This window comes from Chrysochloris asiatica, unplaced genomic scaffold (assembly GCF_000296735.1).
Source record: "Chrysochloris asiatica unplaced genomic scaffold, ChrAsi1.0 scaffold00040, whole genome shotgun sequence".
Taxonomy (NCBI): Eukaryota; Metazoa; Chordata; class Mammalia; order Afrosoricida; family Chrysochloridae; genus Chrysochloris; species Chrysochloris asiatica.
In genome coordinates this window covers 14,264,139-14,286,413 of record NW_006408558.1, presented here as the reverse complement: position 1 = coordinate 14,286,413, position 22,275 = coordinate 14,264,139, and the positions used below count along the sequence as shown (strand labels likewise).

The 22,275-nt window shown below is 47.0% G+C and overlaps 1 protein-coding gene across 1 annotated transcript in view; it reads right to left on the bottom strand.

The window, feature by feature from the left end:
- Positions 1-22,275, bottom strand: part of SHANK2 (SH3 and multiple ankyrin repeat domains 2) — a 604,092-nt gene that overhangs the window by 498,686 nt on the left and 83,131 nt on the right. The window contains exon 8 of the mRNA XM_006860817.1: positions 9,373-9,450. Coding sequence (XP_006860879.1) covers positions 9,373-9,450 — 78 coding nt within the window. The remainder of the gene's footprint in view (positions 1-9,372; positions 9,451-22,275) is intronic.

The window sequence follows — 22,275 nt, the reverse complement described above, 5'->3', positions numbered from 1 at the left end:
CTTGGGAAGCGGGGAGCAGTGTTGGAACTGACTCGCCTTCCTGTACCCTAAACCCTGATGGATAAGTGACTGCAGTTACCACAGGGATTTCCTCGTTGGGCAGAAGGATCAGCTTGTCCCAAGTGAGGATGAGGAGCACAGAAGTAACCAGGGCAATGACCCCATTTGACCTCCCATCCTCGGCCATCAATCCAACAACTGGGCATTAGTGCCCAAACCTGGCTCTGTCCTTGAGGTGCCCCCATTTGGCAGGGACAGAGATATAAACAAAGCGATGGTGTGGGAAGTTTGGAATGAGGAAGGCAGGGTGGAGAGAGGGGACTGGAACAGGGAGCCCTCAGGGCGGAGCGAGCACTGTGCTAGCTACTTACTCATGAGTATCCCTAGGGCCCTGCACACCCCAGTAGCTGGACAGATGAAATCTTCAATGAGTACCTGCCCCAACAGCAGAACTAAAACCCCAGTGCTGTGGAGTCCATTCCGACTCATACAACCCACATAGGGCAGTGTAGAATTGCTTCACAGCGTTCCCAAGGCCGTCAGTCTTTAAGAAACCGACCGTCTTCCTTTCTCCATTGAGCGTCTGACGCCTTCGAACTATCAACCTTTGGTTTAGCAGCCACTGCACATCCAGGGCTCCTTTTGATCACATGATTAGCTGGGCTAAGTTCTAGGTCAAAGTCACATCTTTAGGCGCAAAGTCATCGCAACTCTGCCCTGAGTCCACCCCAGGAGGCCCCCATGTGTCAGGGTGACCTTTCTAAGACCTTCAAAACCACAAATGATTCTATTCCGTATGGGCATTACATCTTGTCTGAGGAGCTGCAGTGTTTTGCTTACTTGTGGTGGGCCCCATGCTGGGACTGTGGGTTACAGAAATGAGAAAGCCACCAACTTTGTTTGGAAAGATGACTTTGCAGGGCCCAAGAGGTCTCCAAAAGAAAACAGCTTGAAGAAGTTTGGAAGTCAGAACAAGTCTCTATACCATCCGTTCTTTGTCATGTGAATGGCATCTTGGGCAGGAGCCAGTGTCGTGGAATGTTCCAAACATAATAGGTATTGGGAGGTGTCCATCACAGAGAGCTTGTGGCTTATTTCCAATTGGGACCACTTCTCACCAACTCCCATGCCAGTGACACCAGACAAGCCACAAGTGGCCACTGCTCCCAGGTCCCCGTGGCTAAAGCCTCGCACTAACGCATATCAAAGTCACTGCAGACTGGTGTTTCTTAAACAAATATCCACCCATAAATGTCAGCTCTCTGAAGTCTATTTTCAAAAGGCTTGAGAAGAATTACTTTCAAAAACAAGGGTCCTGAAGCCAGCGTGAGAGGTGGTAGATGTCTTGAAGAGCAGAAGCTAAGAAGTATGCCATGTGTGTCGGCCTTTGCTTGCTGACGGGCGTGGGGTTTCTAACAACCACATCAGCAAAGGAGATCCATGGTAGGAATGCTTTTGCCGGAAGGGAAAGGTCACAAAGATGTCTGAGCTCACAGCACTGCTGTTAACACGAACACCGAATGTGGAGGGCTGTGGAGAACAGAAATGTGTTTTCTCGAAGCTCTGGAGGCTGGGAGTTTGAAATCAGTTCTCTGCCTTGTGGATTCCGTCCTTGTCGGTAACCCTAGGTGCTCCTTGATTCTTGGTGGCTTTCTTCTGTGAGACCCTAGATGATTTTGATCTGAACGCACCTGCAGATTTCCTGCCCCAACGCTAATTTCCCGGGGCACCAAATCTGATTGGGTCTGAATTAGCCAATCAGCTATGGGCTGGGCCTGCGGCAGGTGGCCAGAGGCTCGATCTCGACCTTGAACTGGAATTCCGATGGGTAATGAGGACCCCACACCGTTAGCCCCACACCTGAGTCTTCTCATGTTGCTGAAACACAAGTACCACAGTGGGTGGCTTCAGTGTACAATGATCCATTTTCTTACAGCTGTGTTGTTCTTAGGTGCCATTGAGCGGGTTCTGACTCAAAACTACCATGTGCACAACAGAACAAAACACCTCCTTTGCTGCTTCCCCTGTGAGAATCCATCTCATTGGGGGTCTTCCTTTTTTCGCTGACCCTCTACTTTAGCAAACACAATGCCCTCCTCTAGGGACTGGTCTTTCCTGATAACATATCCAAAGTATGAGAGATGAAATCTGGCTTTCTTTGCTTCTAAGGAGCCTTCTGGCTGTACTGCTTTCAACACAGATCTGTTTGTTCTAGAAATCCATGGCAGCTTGAACAGTCTTCTACACCATAACTCCTATGCATCAATTCTTCTGTGGTCTTCCTTATTCAGTGTCCAACTTTTACATGCATATGAAGTTACTGAAAATGCCATGGCTGGGGCCAGGTGCACCTTAGTTGTCAAGCTGACATCTTTGTTTTTGAACACTTTGAAAGGGTCTTCTGTAGTAGATTTTGCTTAATGTAATATGTCATTTGGTTTCTTGAGTGCTGCGTCCATGAATGTTTATGGGGGATCCAAGCAAAATGAAGTTTTTGACAACTTTAATCTTTTCTCCATTTATATGGATGTTATTTACTGGTCCAGTGATGAAGATTTTTGTTTTATTTGCATTGAGGAACAACTCATACCTCAGACTGTGCTCTTTGATCTTCATCAGTACATATTTTAAGTCCTCTTTACTTTCAGTAAGCAAGGTTGTATCATCTGCATATTGTTGTTGTTGTTAAGTGCCGTCGAGTCGGTTCCGACCCATAGCGACCCTGTACAGGGGTTCCGAGGGCTATAAATCTTTATGGGAGCAGAACGCCTCATCTTTCTCCTGCGGAGCAGCTGGTAGTTTCGAACTGCTGGCCTTAAGGTCCGCAGCCCGATTCGTAACCACTATGCTACCAGAGCTCAGGCTGTTAAAGAGTCTTCCTTCAATCCTGATGTCACGTTCTTCTTCATGTAACTCAGATATTCAGATTCTTTGCTCAGCATACAGATTGAATAAGTATGGTGAAAGAATACAGCCCTGGTGCAAACCTTTCCTGATTTTAAACCATTCAGTGTCCCCTTGTTCTGCTCAAATGACTACCACCTGGTTGATGGACAGATTCCTCATGAGCACAATTAAGTGTTCTGGAATGCTCATTCTCCACAATGTTAACAATAGCTTGTCATGATCCACACAGTTGAAAGCCTTTGCATTGCCAATAAAGCACAAGTAAACGTCTTTCTGGTATTGTCTGCTTTCATCCATCGGACGTCAGCAATATTCCTCCTTTCAGATCCTCTTCTGAATCTGACTTGTTTGACTTCCAGACGTCCGAGGGGCTGATGATAGAATGGAAGGGACCAATGGGAAGAAAACACTTTTGGAGTCAGACTGAAATTTCGATTCTGATTTCATAGCTCAGCTGTGAAACTGGTGCCTGAGATTGACATTTTCAGCACACTGAGGAAAAAGAGGAAGACCCCCCAATGACACACATGGACAGTGGATGGGCTCAACCAAGGAGTGTGCGGATGGCACAGGATCAGACAACTTTTTATTCCATTAAATTTAAGCATCTGAGCCAACTCGAGAGTATCCAGGAACAATGATGACAAGGTACTACTGGGTTAGGCCTGTGAAAAGGACCTCTCTTGGAGTGAGTTAGTTGGGGAATGAACTACAGACTATGAAGAGGAATTCTTCTATTCACAGAGCTGATTGCATGTGCAAAGGCCCTGGGGCAAGCATGTCTGTTGTACTTGATACAGAACAGGGAGGTCGGGGGAGATGCTATGGAAGTGTGGGCTCAGTAAGATCTCTGTGGGCCTGAGACACAGGTGTGGGAGTCCACTGTATGCCCAGGGTGACCTCCATCAGTCCTGTCCATAGACAGCGAGGAGGACAGCCTTTGAGGAACTTGGAACCTGAGGATGAATAGTTTATGGAGCCAAGGTGGTGGTGGTGGAAAGGACAATCATCTGATGTTCTCTTGAGAAGACACATTACCTAGAGTGTACAATGGGACCTGTGTTTAAAGTGAAAGATGCCCAAAGTCAGAATCACCATCCACTCAAACGTACCAACCATTGTGAAGATGGCACCAGGCAATGTTTCATTCTGCCACATACAAGGTTGCCATGGCACCTAACAACGACAACACGCCCTGTTTCTAAATGTTGTTCAGTCACCTCCCATTCACGGTGACCTTGGGTGTGACAGAACAAAATGTTGCCTGGTCCCGTGTTACCTGTGTGATAACTGGTAGAGCAGGAAGAAAGTCCTGGCAAGCTGCTTCTAAAAATCAGCCAATGAAAAGCCCAGAGCACTATCTGGTTCCTCACTAGAGTCTCGAATGGTCTCTCTTGATTGCTTTCTGTTTAAACTTACAGATTTCCTTCCAGGGACGATGAGGGTTTTGTTCACTTACCATACAGCCCAAGACAGGTGTGTCCCAGGTTCTGGGGAAATTATCCTGCAGTCTACATTATTAAAGCGATCCGAATCCTACCCATCACTGAGATAGGCAGTGAATTATGATGATATTTCCCTGGAGTGAACAACAGCCATGTGTTTAATTTGCTTTTCTACCTCCTGTAATTAATGCACTGCTAAGTTCCGAGGGAGCTGTAAATTGTAACAAGTCTCCCCTTGTTGTGCATAAACACAGCCAGGTGACAATCCCCCCAGCTCTGCCTAAGCGTTTTGCATCCAGCACTTCTCTGTCAGTCTGTCGTACTGTGGTGGCTTGTACGTTGCTGTGATTCTGAGAGTTATGCCATGGTATTTTATATACCAGGTGGGTCACCCACGGTGGGTAGGTTTCAACTGAGCTTCCAGACAAAGACAGACTAGGAAGGAGAGACAGATTATTTCCAAATACTTAGTCACTGAAAACCTTATGGAGGGCAGTGGAACACTGTCAGATAGCACCAGAGTATTGAATATCAAAACATGATGAAGAACACCAGAATACTGTCAGATAGAGTGTTGGAAGATGAGCCCCTCAGAGTGGAAGGCAGTCAAAATGCAACTGGGGAAGAGTTGCCTCCTCAGACTAGAGTGATGGTGAGGATGCGAATGGAGTAAAGTTTTCAGACCTTCTTCATTTGCTGATGAAGCACAACTCAAAATGAGGAGAAACAGCTGTGAACATCTGTTAATAATCAGAACATGGAATGTATGAAGTATGGATCTAGGAAAATCAGAAACTGTCAAAAATGAAATGGAATGAGTAAATATTGATATCTTAGGCATTAGTGAGCTGAAATGGACTGGTATTGGCCATTTTGAATCTGACAACCACGTGGGTTGCCGGGAATGACAAATTGAAGAGGAATGGCGTCACACTCATTATCAAGAAGAACATATCAAGATCGGTCTTGAAATACAAACCTATCTGTGGTAGGATAACATCCCACACACCTACAAGAAGGACCGGTTAATGCCACTATTATTCAAGTTTATGGACCAACCATTAAAGCCAGTGAGGATGAAACTGAAGAATTCTACCAATTTGTTCAGTCAGAAATTGATGAAACATGTACTCAAGATGTGTACTGCTAATTACTGGTGATTGGAATACAATGATTGAAAACAAAGAGGAAGGATCAGTAGTTGGAAAATATGGCCTTGGTGATAGGAAGAATGCTGGAGATCATATGATAGAATCTTGCAAGACCCATGACTTCTTCATTGCAAATACCTTTTTAAAACAATATAAAAGCCAACTATACACATGGGCCTCACCAGATGGAATACACAGAAATCAAACTGACTACATCTGGGGAAAGAGACGGTGGAAAAACTCCATATCATCAGCCAAAACAAGGTCAGGGACAGACCTTCCTGTGGCTACACACAAGATTGCCATACGGCGTCCAACAACAAGGAAGGACCAGTCTCTGAAGAAGGACATCATGCTTGGTAAATGGAGGGTCACAGAAAATGAGGAAGACCCCCAACGAGATGGATTGGCACAGTGGCAGCATCAATGGGCTCAAGCGTGGCAACTATTGTGAGGTTGGCCCAAGACAGGGCAGTGTTTTGTTCTGTTGTGCATTGGGTTGCTATGGGTAGGTACTGACTCGATGGCACCTAACAACAACAACAATCAGACTCTCTGGAGGGCTTGTTAGAATACAGACAGTCTGATGCTCTTCCAAGTTCCCGATTCAGTACGTCAGGAATGAAGCCTGAAATCTTGCCTTTCTCTCAAGTTCCTAGGTCTTGTTGATGTTGCTGGTCCAGGGACCACACTTTGAGAAGATGAACTCTATCAAACATGCCAAGATATCTTAGAAATGGCCCGAGTGCACAACAGCGTCTGCACATCCCTAACATTTTCACACAAGTGAGCACACTCGCATCCCTTTGCACAACCCAGGGTGTCATCACCTCCACACGAACGCTGTAGAAAATGATGCATTTTTTACAAGTGGGAAGGGAAGAATGAAATGAAAAGGGAACGCTGGGGACATTTGACAGGCAAGCGTCCGTGGAGTGATGCAAGTCTCTGCGTATTATTAAAACATGAGGCAGTGGAGATGTCAGAGGGGACCAGCCCCCAACTTGTGCAATTGGAGCTCATTGTGAGCATGCCAAAGTACAACGGCTTCGTGTCCACCAACTCCATGGGCAACGTTTGCTGACACCAGGTCCTATTCAAAGGCACTCTGCCTCACTTTCTCCCAGAACCTTTTGCGGTGTCTTGAGTGCCGTTGGCATCGGAATTTTGCTGGTGCGTTTTTGCTGCGGTGAGGGCATATTACGGCTTTCTGCCAGTACTTGCATACAAAGAAGTGTGTCCATCCTGTGGAGACCAGGAAGGACACGGGCCACTAACACTGTTTTTCTTTCCTGCATTTGGGCCATTCCCCACCCACTTCCCTGGACCATCCGCTACAAGCCACTTCCCTGAAAAGTCGGAAACAGCTGCTTAGGATTATTCAATAGTTTACCTCCAATCATAGGATATTCACTGCTGCTTTTCTAGGTAACTTAAAGCAACCTTTCTTACTTTTATTAAAAGAAAAAGAAAAGCTACAGCTAACAAGACCAGGTGTTGTCGAATCAACTCTGACCCACAGAGATCCTGCGTGCATCCGGGTACAACTGTGGTTTGTAATATTTTCATTGGCTGACTTTTTGGAAGTAGATGAACAGAACTTTCTTCCAAAGGGCTTCTGAGTGGACATGACCCTTTTATCTTTCAACTAGAAACCAGATGTGTTCATTGTTTGCACCATCTCCAGACTCCACAGTAAACTAGTGAAGATATAAGTGCTGAACATAGACTATTTAGTGGCAAACAAGCAAACAGGCTAAACCAAGCCATCAACCCGTAGCTAACGCCCAAGGGGAAAAGGAAGAGCCACCACAAATTAGAAGGAAGCCACAAATCCCTTGTAACACCACTTTGAAGAGGCAATTTTCTTGGACAGTAGCTATAACCCTAATAAATCCATTGGCAAAGAAGGAAATAATTTTTCCAACCCATTCTATAATAAACATTGGCAAATCGTAAGATTCGAGATTAAATCCAAGGCTGCCCCTATTGAAAAGCTAAGTAAAGTGTTTAGCAGAGGTTATGAAAGGTCTAGGGGCCAATTTTTGGACTGAACACATTCATTTTTCGACAAGTCAGGCCCCTTTCCTACTAGTGATACCTACGAGACGAGCTAGTGGAGGTCAACGTGAAATTAAAGGTCCCCTCTCAACACATTTAGCAGCTAACCTAAGATTGGTGGTTTGAGTCCAACCAGAGGTACTGCAAGAGAAAGACCTGGTGATGTACTTCCAAAAGGTCAGCAGCCACTGAGCACCCTATGGATGCTCAGTTCTCCCTAACACACAGAAGGGCACCAGGATTTGAAGTCGACAGTTTTTTGGTTTTGTTTTTTCAAGTTAATAAGAGGTAAAAAATGAATTCCAACTAAGAACAGTGGGTGTATGGACTGCCAAAAGAACCAATAGATCCGTTCTGGAAGAAGTGCAGCCAGAGCGCCCCCTGGAGTCCAGGATGGCCAAACTTCGTCTCTCATACTGTCAGGAGGAACCAGTCACTGGAGAAGGATACCATGTTTGGTAAGGTGGAGGGTCAGAGAAAAAGAGGAAGACCCCCTAACGAGATGGATTAGCCAAGTGGCAGCATCGATGGACTTAAGCATGGCAACAGTAGTGAGGTTGGCCCAGGATCGGGCAGTGTTTCATTCTGTTGTAACTCGGTACTGACCCGATGGCACCTAACAACAAAACGTGGAGTGTTAGAGACAAAGAGGGAAGACCCCCTGTGAAATGGATTGACACAGTGACAGCCGCAGTGGGCTCAAGTTTAACAACAGGTGTGAGGGTGGCTCAGGACCTGGTGGTGTCTCGTTCTGTTGTGCATGAGACGTCACTGAGCGTCAGAACCGATTCCATGGCCCCTTGTAACAACAAACCAGTGTTAATACTCACAGAACTATAAACCAAAATAAAATGTGTTTTTACTGCATTGTACATGAATAACAACAGCCCAAAACAGAAAGAGTGTTGGCTCTGGGGTCACTTTGATAAGATTTGGTTTCAGCTTCAATGGTTACTTCCTGTATGACATTGAATGAATCATTCTTTGTCTCTGTTTACCAATTTGTGAAATGGAGATAAACTTTCTACATTATAAATGTTTCATGAGGATTCAAAAAAATTCATGTAAATCACCCAGACAGACAGAACTTGGCATATAAAATAAATGTAATACTAACAAATGTTTACTCTCTCATTAAAAAACAAAACAAAAAAGATACAGGGTTGTATCAATTTTCAAACCAAGTGGCTCTATCTGGCTGTGTTTAGTACCAAATGCATTTCTATAACTCACAGCATGTAGCAGAAACACAGTAACGAAAGAGCACTTGAAATCCTCTAGTTAACAGCATCAAAACTGGATGAGCCGACCAGCAACCCTGGTTTGTGGGTTCCACATGGAACCCCATGCCCAGGCAGGGTTTTGTGTGCTGTTGTTTGTCCATCCCAAGACTGCACACCCTGAAGGCTTCCTGACCTATGACAAACCATCTCCCCCTGAGACTCATGACGATTCCCACTCAAAGGACAGGTAAGAAAAGGCAGCATTTCCCACAGCTGCATCATGTCAGCTTCTACGTCTTCATTGTTTTCCAAAGCTGCTTTCTTGAATATCTCCATAGCTGAACGTCTGCGTTATTCATGCAGATCGATCGAGCAAGGAAGGAAGCTGAGTTGGATCAGCAGTTTCAGCACCCAGAAACGGAGGTACATGGGGACGGCCCCCGAACACAAAATAAATCAGGAAAACCTTCACAACAGAAGGAGCCAAGCTCGCATGATATGTTTAAAGACAACGTGCAGACTCTCAAAATCATCTCCCGTGATAACTCAAGACGAGCACCTCTCGTTCTTGACAACACTCCTTACCTGGAATGGAGTCTGGCTGTTGTAGTTTTTTAATTCCTTGTTTCCGCCTCGAAACAGCAGCACCCTGGCACAGCTGTCCTGCAAGGTGAGAAGCAGAACTTAACTGTGAAGACAAGGGCAGAGAGACACACCTCGGGGAATGGCTCAGAAGCTGCCTGGTGCTGGTGGTGGTGGTTCTGTGCCGTGGAGTCGGTTCTGACTCATAACGACCCTGTACAGGGTTTCCGAGGCTGTAAATCTTTATGGGAGCAGAGAGCCTCATCTTTCTCCCGCGGAACGGCTGGTAGTTTTGAACTGCTGACCTTGAGGTTAGCAGCCTAACTCATAACCACTACGCTACCAGAGCACCTTAGAGGCTGCCTTGTTGTTAAGTGCCATCAAGTCGGTTCTGATCCATAGCGACCCTGTATAGGGTTTCCAAGGAGCGGGTGGTGAGCTTAAACCACCAACCTTGCAGTTCAAACAGCTTTGCAGTCTGGCGCATTAACCCACAGCGCCACACCAGGACTCCGAGAGGCTACCTAGACCACTGGAAATCAGGGACCCAGAAATGCCATGTGAGAAACGATGGGTTTCTTTCTGTTAGATGATCAGTGAAGACTTAGGGATGGGAGGGTGAGGCAGGGTAAAGCACTGATGAGAGGGTTGTTGGTGTTCAGTGACATTGAGTCAGTTCTGACTCATAGTGACCCTGTATAGGGTTCCTGAAGAGCTGCAGGAGGGTTTGAACTGCTGACCTTGCAGCTAGCTGTCCAGTGGACACTGATCAAGTTGGGTGAGGGGGAAGACAATATACAATAAGGAGGCCAGGAAAAATGATGAAGGTAAACGGGAGACACAAGAGATATGGCAAGAGAAAAATACTGTTAGATATATAATTCTGCATAACGGGGCTCTGGTACTGTAGTGGTTATGAATCTGGCTGCTAACCTCAAGGTCAGTAGTTTGAAACTACCAGCTGTTCCGCGAGAGAAAGATGAAGCTTTCTGCTCCTGTAAAAACTTACAGCCTCGGAAACCCTGTACAGGGTCTTTAGAGCTGGAACCGACTCCACGGCACACCACCACCACCACCACCATACAATCCTGCATAGACGGAGTTTGGGTGTAGCACTGGACTGCTAATTGCAGGGTCAGTAGTTCAAATCCCCCAACCACTCCTCAGAAACCCTAAAAGGGTCACTATGAGTTGGAACCGACTCCATAACAGTTAACAGTAACAGATGCATAGGCAGACAGGCAAGCGAGAGAGATGTGTGAAGGAGGAGGAGACTACACCCATGAAACATGTCAGTGTGACAGAGGATATTTCTACACGTGTATTTACATATAGCGTAGTGGTTACGAATAGGGCTGTGAACCACAAAGTCAGCAGCTCGAAACTACCAGCTGTTCCGCGGGAGAAAGATGAGGCTTTCTGCTCCCGTAAAGATTTACAGCCTCGGAAACCCTGTACAGGGTCACTATGAGTCGGAACCGACTCCACGGCACATGACAACAACATTTGCCTATGCGGCCAATATACCCAAGAATTTACTACAGCATCCCATGCCAAAACCAAGCCCATTTATGTTTGAAAAGTTTAGTGCATATCATAGAAACACAGAAATATGTTTCTGAGACTAAACACCTGTTAAGAGTATTAACTTTTCCCATGTTGAAACGGGATTAGAGAGAGAGTAAAGCTAAACCAAATCCACTGTCATCGAGTTGATTCTGTCTCAGAATCTATATAGAGTATGTGATCTTTATAGGGACAGACAGACTTATCTTTCAGAGGAGCAGCTGGTGGGTTTGAACTGCTGACCTTGCAGCTAGCAGCCTAACCCACTGGGCTCTTTAGGGGAGAAACTACGAAGGATCTATTTTTTAAGTGCAAGGTCAGCAGTTCAAAACTACCAGCCGCTCCTCAGAAATCCTATACAGAATCGCTAAGAGTCGGAGCCAACTCAACAGCACATTAACAGCAACAGCATTTTTTTTTAAATTAAAAAACATGTTTTTAAACGGGCAGTATTAATTTCTTGTGTATTAAACTAATGTTAGTTGGAGTCCTGGTGTGGCGCTGTGGTCGAATATGTCAGAATGCAAAGTCAGTTTGAACTGCAAGGTCAGTGGTTCAAACTCACCAGCTGCTCCTTGGAAACCCTATACAGGGTCGCTATGGGTCAGAATCCACTCGATGGCACTTAACAACAATGTCAGTTAAGTGCTTAACACATATCATGTAGAGTTCTAAGTGCTGAGGAAAGAGTAGCGAACAAAACAAAAACAAATCCTGCCTTCCAGAAGGTTCCACGTTATTTGTGCTTTGACTACGATACACCAGTGTTGCTGTTGGCTAAGCTACCTTCCAGTCAGCGCCCAACTCATGGTCACCCTCGCCCCCTTGCCAATGGAACAAAATGCCGCCCAGTCCCGCATCGTCCTCAAGGTAGGCTGCCAGTCAGACTTTGCGATCCACACAGTTTTCATGGGCTGAGTTTTGGAAGTAGATAGCCAGGCCTTTCTTCCTAGTCTATCTCAGCATCCCAGAAGCAGGCAGGCTCCACTGAGGACGGTGGTGCCTATCACCCGGTGCAGTGACGAAGGTAAACGAGTGCTGAACCACGTGTCACATTAGGCCTTCAGGGACCACCTTCTAGTGCGTCAGTCTTCTGACAGCCGGGCACTTTGCATACGTCAGTCTGTGTAGTGACAATGAGGCTGCAGTCGCAGAGACCCTCACCCTTTCACTGTCCACTCTGGAAGATCTTTCTTCCTCACTGCATCCATGAAGTACCTTCTAACCCATCCCGCATAGACGGTGTTCTTCTTAGGTATTTTCACAAGGAGCTCTGGTAGCGTAGTGGTTATGAGTTGGACTGCTAATCTTAAAGTCAGCTGTTCGAAACTACCAACAGTTAAGCAGGAGAAAGATGAGGCTTTCTGTTCCCATAAAGATGTTCAGCCTTGGAAACCCTATAAAGGGTGGCTATGGAGCTCTGGTAGCGTAGTGGTTACGAATCGGGCTGCGAACCTTAAGGTCAGTGGTTCGAAACTACCAGCCGCTCCGCGGGAGAAAGATGAGGCTTTCTACTCCCGTAAGGATTTACACCCTCGGAAACCCTGTACAGGGTCGCTATGGGTCAGAACCGACTCGACGGCACACAACAACAACAACATGAGTCAGAACTGACCCCACCGCACACCACCATCATGCATTTTCACAGTGAAAATAAATCTGTTCTTTATCTACTTATTGAATATCTACTATTTGTCTGTGGGGCTGCTATGGATGGGATTGTGTCCCTCTGATATGTAGGCTGGAATCCTAATCGCTGTACCTGCGGATGCAGCCCTGTGTGGGTATAGGGTTTCCCTTGCGATGTAATGAGGCTACAGCCGTGTCTGGCGGGTCCCAAACCTGCCGCATAATAAGGAGCAGATCAGACCCAGAACAAGAAGGACAAATGAGGGACGACAGAGGTCAAGTGAAGGTGACCAAGGAATGCGGGGGGCTACAGAATATGAACCCACAGTGAGCGAGCCTCGCCCTGCAGCTGGTGCCCTGAATTCCAACTTTGAGCCCCCTGATATGTGAGAACAACTATTTCTGTTCTTCAAAGACACCCCTTTTGACAATCCTCTTACAGCAAAGAAGTTCATGCAATAAGATGGGCAGGAACAGACAGCTACAAAATAAAACAGAAGAATTGCTCATAAATGCAGTTGGGTTTTTTAGAATGATCATGTTTTCCCAAGAGCACTAAAAATAATCAGTGTGCACTGATGCTTGTATATTGTGTAGTTTCAGGCAGCCTGCTCGTGGGTCAGGGACACGTCTCCTACAGGGGTCTGCGTGTAAATGGCTTCCAAATGCAGGTTCCAAATGTCTGCACTGGGTATAGCCAAGTGGCTTCACCATCTAGAGTAGAGGTGAGTGATTTAGAGGAATAGTGGTCCAGAGTAGAGGGCATCTAGCATGGTACACTTGATCTAGACAACACATGGTTTTGAGCAGAGGTGGTCTAGAGTTTTGATGAGCTAGAATAGAGGTGACCTAGAGTCAAGATGACATAGCGCAGAGGTAACCAAGAGAAGAGATGCTTTAGAACAGGGGTGATCTACAGAAGTAATCTAGAGAACAGATGCTCTACAGTAGGGGTGATCTAGAGAAGACGTGATCAAGGAAACAGATGATCCAGAGCAGAGGTGATCTAAGGTAGAAGTGATTTAGAGCCTAAATGATCTACAGAAGAGATGACCTAGAGAAGAGGTGATCTAGGGTACAGATGATCGAGAGCAGCAGTGATTTAGAGTGGAGATGACCTGGAGCAGAGGTGATTTAGGTAATCTAGAGACGAGATGATCTAGAGCAGAGGTGATTTAGAGGCTAGGTGATCTCGGGCAGGGGTGATCAAGAGCAGAGGTGATCTAGGGAACAGATGATTGAGAGCAGGCGTGATCTAGAAAACAGATGCTCTAGAGCGGGGTGATCAAGAGCAGAGGGGATCTAGAGGGTAAATGATCTAGAGTAGAGGTGATCTAGGGAACAGATGACCTAGGGCAGGAGTTATCTAGAGCAGAGGTGATCTAGTGGCTAGATGATCTCGGGCAGGGGTGATCAAGAGCAGAGGTGATCTAGGGAACAGATGATTGAGAGCAGGTGTGATCTAGAGGGTAGATGATCTAGAGCGGGGGTGATTTATAGTGCAGATGATCTAGAGCAGAGGTAATCTAGAAAACAGATGATCTAGAGCAGGGGTGATCTAGGGAACAGATGATCTAGAGCAGGGAGCAAAGGGGATCTAGAGCAGGGTTATAATCACCGTCCTGACACTTGACATATATTTGCTGTAGGAAGGTATAAATTAAATAACTCACCAAAGATTTCCATCTGGGGAACTATTTGAAACAACAGGTCCGAGACTCCACCCATGACCAGAGTGGAAATCACTGCCCGAGTGGAAGGGAAGGGGTCTAGGCTAATAACAGTGTACTTGTTGTAAAGACAGGAGACAGATTAGGGATGACCAAGGCCTGGGAAGAGATTCCTGCTGGCACAGTGGGTTAAGCACTGGGCGGCTAATCTCAAGGTCGGTGGAAAGGATGTGATCCAGGCTGCCCTCTGGAGGCAGTTGTTTCTCTGCTCTGCAGAGTTGCTATCAGGAGGAATCGATTCAGCGGCCGTGGGTTTGGTTTGGCTTCTAGAAGGCTTGGGAAGGAGAGCCTCGGAGAAAACAGAGAGAAACTCTCGGGGTAATGAAGACGTCCAGAGAATGATTTCATCACAACCCTTGAATGCACTAGAACCCACTGGACTGAGTACGTGAGAACTCCCTCTCAACACAGGGCTTACATGCTTTAGAAACACAGGGTGTGGTCCTCGAGTGATGCGAAAGTTGAGCGTTCGGCTGTTACCTGAAAGGTTGGTGGTTCAAGCCCACCCAGAGGCACCTAGGAAGAAAGACCTGGCAATCTTCTTCTGAAAAATCAGCCACTGGAAAGCCCTGAGGAGCACAGCCCTCGTCCGACACACGTGGGGCCACCAGGAGTTGAGTGGACTTGACAACAACCTGTTTCTTATTTGATTTTATACTTAAATGCAGAGAGAACCCGGGAACGCAGAGACTACATTCACTCATGAAGAAGACACGTCAGGTGCACTGCTGAGGTCTGGCAGAGTGGGATGAGTCAGCTGGGCCTGCCCAGTCCCTGAGGCCTTGGCCATGGACCCAAAGGGGCTTCCTCTCCACAGTGATGACAGTCCACTGCGCCCTGTACACACCAAGGAAGTGAAAATAAGGAGTGTCTGAGGAGCTCACCACTGCCAAGGTGTGTATGTGTGTGTGGGGGGGGTTGCTAAATGCAGCCCCTTCCCTCAAAGTTGGAGAAACAGACAAAAGGAGGAAGGGGTTTCCCAGATTCTGTCTCAATGTCTGCCCAGTTTCCAGGATTCAGCTGGTGAACCCTCGCTCTGCCCTTGAACTGTCCTGGATCTGTTTCTTAAAAAACAAAGCAAACCACTGAGTCAACTCTGAGTCAGAGCAACCCTGAGCAGGGTTTCCAAGTCTGCGCATCTTTAAGGGAGCAGAAAGTCTCTTCCTTCCTCCCGGGAAGTAGCTGATGGGTTTGAACTGACAGCCTTGTGGTTAGCAGTCTAGTGTGTATCCTACAGCACAGGGGGGTTAATCAGTGTATCAGTATTGTTGTGTGGTACTGAGCGAAATGTTCCTGTTGACAAAGTGAACAGAAGCAGTGGAGAGGAGAGAGAGTAAAGGGGGGCCAGGAGACCCGGAGGAAACCCTGTGCACACTTGATGGCCAAGTGTAGAGGTAGCAGGTTCAAACCCACCCAAGGGTGCCTTGGAATAAAGGCCTGGTGATCTGCTTTTGAAAGATCAGCCACTGAAAACCCTGTGAAGCCCAGTTCTACTTGGACACATGTGTGGGTGCCATAGCTAGGAGACTAGAGAATTTCAGTAGGTTATCACTGGGGACACCCAGGGGCAGGTTATCACTGGGGACACCTGAGGCAGGTAGGAAAGAAGGGAGCAGAGGATCCCTGGGGGGCAGGAAGGGAGAGAAAACTCTAAAGGGGCCCATCCTGGCTGAAGGCTGGGGCTGGATTTGCAGTGGGCCCCACCTGCTCCCTGACCCAGCTTCAGGGTATGAGCATGTGGCTTAGAAGAACCACCTAGTTTGAGCATTCCTGGACAATCCAAATTCAGAACACTAGAGCCGCACCCTGGAAATCCCTCCTAAATGCTCCTGATTTCTCCACAGGGACATTCTCTGAAAAGCTCTATCATCGCACCCAAACCAAACTCATTACCGACTCACAGAAACCCTATAGGACCGAGTAGAGTTACCCCCAGAGGACTCCCAAGACTGAAACCTCTAAGGACATTTATTTCCTAAAAACAGCTGGGGACAAATCATCATCAGACGTTGCTGCTCGACCCACGCAGGGCGGGATCCAGGCACTCCCCGAAAACTCGTGCCCTCAGCCACCAGCAACAACTATGCACAGGTCAGTGTCAGCTGACCCTCGGGACACACGACCAAGCGCACGACATTCACCAGACTCCAAGTGAGATCCGTCCTGACAGCTAATTCCAAACCACAGGGTCACAGGCTCTGGGGCTTCATCATTGTTAAACCTCTGTGCATATCAGTGTTGTGAGCGTGCATGTGAGCATGAGGGGGGATGGATGAGTGCTCATGTGTGTACGTATGTGTGCATATGTGTGGATATTCCAAAGTACATGTGTGGAATCAGGGTGTCTATGTGGGATGTGCAATGTGCATATGTGTGCTTGGTGTGTGCACATGTGCATGAGTGAGCATGTGTATGTGTCTACACGGGGAGTGCACTCATGTACATATGTGGTTGTGTATGAGTGCATGGTACGTGCATATGCCTGTAAGTGTATGTTTATGGATGTGTGTGTGAGAGAGGAGGTGTGCACATGTACATGGGTGCGCACACATGCAATATGCGGTTGTGTGTGTGTAGCATTGCACATGTCTGTAAGCATATGTTTATGAATATGTGAGGGTGTGTGTATACATGGGATGTGCACACATGTACACGTGTGGTTGTGTGTGTGGTATTGCATGGGTCTGTAAACATATGTTTATGAACGTGAGAGGGTGTGCATGTGTACATGGGATGTGCACACATGTACACATGTGGTTGTGTGTGTGTGGTATTGCATATGCCTGTAAGTGTATGTTTATGAATGTGTGTGTGTGTGTTCATGGGGTGTGCGCACATGTACACATGTGTTTGTGGAAAATGGAATGAAAACATAATGGAAAATGTCCTCAGACTTGTTTAAGTCTGTGTGTGCATGTGGATGTCTGTAGTGTGTGTGGTGCGTGGATGTGTGTGAGTCTGTGTATATTTGTTCATGGCATGTGTGAGTGTATGTACAAGTGTCTATATGTAGCATGCAATGTGATGTGTGTATGTGTACAAGACGCTCAAAAAGATAATGGATTCAAAAGACAAAAGCATTTTCTCACCAACTTTTGCAATTCTCCACATATGTGTGCATATGTGAGGGAATGTATGTGTGCATGTAGGTGAGTATGCTTGAGTATGGTATTTGTGTCTGTGAGTGTTTGTTTACACTGTGTGTGACTGCTAGTTAGCGTGTGCATGTGTCTTTGTGCGCATGTGTGTGGGCAGCTGCCAGCACAGGAAGTGTGGGAGAGGAGAGGGGAGAAGGATGATGCAGAAGCTGACCAGAAGTGGACATTAGTGACGACAGAGACAGAAGGGCTGCTGGGATTGCAGGGTGCAGACAACAGAAAGGGGGTATCTGCGGACTGGGGAGAGCTTGGAGCTTCAGATGCTTGCATGTGCTCCAGACAGGGATGTGGCCAGAACACAGCTCCTTCTAGAGTCCAGCGACAGGTCAGCGGGGAGGTCACTGGAATCTGCAAGATGGCATTTACAGGCACTGACAGGCCTGCCCAGGTCACCCGGCAGGTAACGTGCTAACCAGGAGCCTGAACCATGGAAGCGAAGACAGGAGGGGCCCAAGAGAGGAGGGGCTGAATGGTGTGGTTGTTTCCCGGGACCACAGGCTGGTGGTCCATAGAAACAGAAATGTTCTCTCTGTTCCTGTTCCTTCTGGAGATAAGCTGTCTGAATCGGGTGGAAAGGAGCCATCTCTCCCTTCCTCTCTCCCTCAGGTGGCCCAAGTGGCCCCAGGCTTGTCGAGGAAGCTTCGCACTTCTCTTCGTGTCTTCTTTCCTTTTATAGGAACACCAACAGATGGCCTGGGCCACCGTACCCTAAAGCCCTCCTGTCCGCGTAGTTCTCTTTACCAGGGAAACCAGTAGATGGCGGTCAGACATTATGTAAGATCCCATGCCAGCCTCCCTGTCTCCACATCTGTACTTTAAACAAGGTCCCACTCAGTTACAGCCATGGGGACTCCAATAGGGAACACAAAAGTCAGCCCATTACCAATGAGGACAGAGGCATGACTGCGGGAATGTCATGTGGGGGGGGTCCCAAGTGACCAGCCAACAGCAAAAGGGCATGGGAATCTGACTGGAAGGTGTCGGGCAGGCGGCGGGAATGAGACGTGAAGGCATTGAGGTTCAGCCAAGGCATTGAAGCTGGAGTGAGGCTCAGCCAAGGGAGCTTTTGAAGGGAGAAGAGCATGCAGAGCTTTGATAAGCAAATGGGATCCATCCGTGAAAGTGAAGGAAGGAAGGTTGAATGCAGAGATGCTGGTTACTGCTTTGCCCACAATGTCAGTGTGTGGATGTTGGAACCGGGATTTTAATTGGGATTGAGTTCCGGCTCCAATCAAGCTCTTTTACTTCGACTGAAATGTTCCGGACATGAATTACTAAACACTCCCAATTAGTCCGTCAGGGGTTCCTCCCAGTCAATTACCCTTGGAAACGAGCCTGTCTAGGGAGTCCTGGTGTGGAGCAGCGGGCTAATGCGTCAGACTGCAAAGTCAGTTTGAACTGCAAGGTCAGTGGTTCAAGCTCACCAGCTGCTCCTTGGAAACTCTATACAGGGTCACTATGGGTCAGAATCGACTCGACGGCACTTAACAACAACAACAGGTAAATGCAAGTCCAAGAAGGAGTCACATGGTGAAGTATAATGAGTAGGAACGCTGATGCCAACACTGCAAGGCTGGAACCAGCTCCACATGTAAACCCTCCTCACAGACTGACACCCCAAAGTGTGCACTGAGGTTGAAGAAGCCACACTCTGATGGACCATGGCACACAGTGTGATGTCCTGAGGAGAACTGTGCCCCTCCCAAAGAGAAAGGCTCCCATCTTCATCCTTAGTAATTTTGAACGTGACCTTCTTTGGAGATGAGATCTACGTAGATGTGGTCAAGTGAAGACGAGGTCATGTGGAGTAGGGTGGACCCTAGGGCCAGCCAGGGGGTGTTCTTATAAGATGTAAAATACAAACAGACACAGGGAGAACACCACGTAACAACAGTTGGAGACTGGAGTGACGCTGCCACAACCAAGGGACACCAAGGACTGCTGGAAACCACCAGACATTGAGGAAGCATGGAGGAATTCTCTAGAACCTTCAGAGGAAGCACAGTCCTACTAAAGCCTTGGTTTGCGGCTTCTAACAAATTATCCAAGAAGCTGGGTTCTATGAAGAAAAACATGGCATCAGGATTGGAGGAAGACTCATTAACAACCTGCAATATGCAGATGATCCAACTTTGCTTGCTGAAAGTGAAGAGGACTTAAAATACTGACTGATGAAGATGTAAGACCACAGTCTTCATTCAGTATGGGTTGCATCTCAATGTAAAGAAAACAAAATTTCTCACCAGTGGACCAATAAACAACATCCATATCAATGGAGAAAAGATTGAAGTTGTCAAAGACTTCGTTTTGCTCAGATCAACCATCAACACTCACGGAAGCAGCAGGCAAGAAATCAGAAGACGTATTGCATCAGGCAAATCTGCTGCATAAGACCATTTTAAAGTGTTGAAGAGCAAAGATGTCAGCTTGAGGACTAAGGTGCGCCTGACCAAAGCCATGGTATTTTCAGTAGTCTGAAATGCACATGAAAGTTGGACAGTGAATTAAGGAAGACAGTAGAAGAATTGATGCATTTTGAGTTATGATGTTGGAGAAGAATATTAAAAGTACCATGGACTGCCAGAAGAACAAACAACTCCTTGTTGGATGAAGTACAGCCAACATGCTCCTTGGAAGGCTGGGTGGCCAGCCTTCGTCTTCCATACTTCGGACATATTATCAGGAGGGACCAGTCGCTGGAGAAAGACATCATGTTTGATAAAGTGGAGGGTCAGTGAAAAAGAGGAAGACCCCCAATGAGATGGATTGGCCCAGTGGCAGCACCAAAGGGATCAAGCGTAACAATTGTGAGGGTGGCACAGAACCAGGGGGGGTTGCGATCTGTTGTGCATGGGGTTGCTATAGGTCAGAGCTGATTAGATGTCGTCTACCGCTGCCATCACCAACAAGCGTCCAGAAGAGGTACAGATGGAATACCCCTCAGGGGGAAAGATCGCAGGACTTGTTCTCATGGACATTGGACCAGTCCCTGGAAGAAGGCATCAGGCTTTGCAATGTAGGGGGTCCGCAGAATGGAGGCACACCTTCAGCCACACGGACTGGTACAAAGCTGTCACAATAACATCAAATGAAGCAACAACCGTGAGGCTGGAGCAGGACTGGACGCTGTCTCATTCTGCTGAACACAGGGCCACTCTGGCGCTGACTCACTGGTTTGTTGTTGTGAAGTGCCGTGGAGTCGGTTCCGACTCATAGCGACCCTGTACAGGGTTTCCGAGGCTGTAAATCTTTACGGGAGCAGAAAGCCTCATCTTTCTCCCACAGAACAGCTAGTAGTTTCGAACTGCTGACCTTGCGGTTTGCAGCCCGATTCATAACCACAGAACAGGGGCGTGGCCAGCATGAGGTTGGCACCGTGGAGCCCTACTCCCCCATACTCAAAAGCCTCAGGAAAGTGCCCCCCAAAGCCAGCATTGAGCTAGGACATCAGAAGGCATGAGCTGGAAGCCTGACTTTGAGAAATCTGGGACTAAGCCTCAGTCTTCCAAGCTGTAAAATGGGAGGGTAGCCAACAGTACTCACCAATGGCTTTGTTGGGGTACCCAAGAGAAAGACCCTGCGGACCCCGTTTGGTGAAAATAATAATGAGATCTGGGTCCCCATTATGAGGGCAGCCAACAAGCCCACAAGCAGTCTATGGTCCCCATAGAGGGCCCAGATAGATATATGCATGGAAAACACACAGGCCCTTCATACCTTGACTTTCAATAGAATCAGGAGACCGGTTTCCAGAGGAGCTTTTGTCATTCTCTTATTGTTGTTGTTGTTGTTGTCATCTCCCAGCCTCATAACCTCTGACACTTAAAACTTCCTTCACTCTGTTCATTACCCAGGGTAGAAACACAAACCTGGACTGCTTTCTTCCCTCTGGGGCTCTCAGCAAGCCAGTTAGAGGCTCAGGGAATCAGCAGATTAGACACAATTTGCTGCTTACAATCAAAGTCCTAATGAGTTGATTTCAAGGAGAGAAAATATTCCCATCACAGTACAACAGAGGAGGGAGAGTCGGGAGCAGGAGGGAACATGGGTTGCGTGGTTAACTCCCTACCCTCTTCATGAACAGCGGCCTCCTTTTCCGAGACCAGAAGAACTTGATGCCAGCTACCCGGACTGAACATTTTGATCAAAGATCCCATAGAAGAATCCTGATCAAAGGGGGAGGGGGGAATGCAGAACAGAATTTCAAATTCTCATAGACTCCAGACACCCTTGGATACTTAAAGGGTATGTTTGTTACTCCAGAAACTATAGTCCTCAGAGAATCTTTGAACTTCAATACATATCACTTAAAGTGTTTTTAAAACCAAACAATAGTCGAGCTTTTAATTATTTAGTTTTGGAAAACGCCAACCTTGAGTATCGTACTGGTTTCAGAATGATCGATTTGGGATCAAACTGACAACAGCAACCAGAAAGAATGAGAGCTTAGTGGGCAGTGAGTTTGTGTTCACAGAGGGGGTGTGGGGGTGTGGGCGACCCCGAGAGTAAGGGAGTGAGTCACACAACTTGAAGAACATCAACTCACCAAACAGTACACAGAGAAACGGTTGAATTGGTGTACGTTTTCCTGTGTATATCATTGTCAGCAACAACAAATAAAATCATATGTTAAAAAATGATTTTAAAAAACAACACATCTATTGATCCATAAATCTGGATGAGCCTCAATGGCACTTAACAACAACAACAACAACAACTACAGACCTGGAAGTTTTTAGATTTCATAAGGAGAGGACTGCTGAGGCAAAGCAGCAGAAGAGGGAGTAGCAACATCATCAGCAGGGTCACCATCATCCTCATCA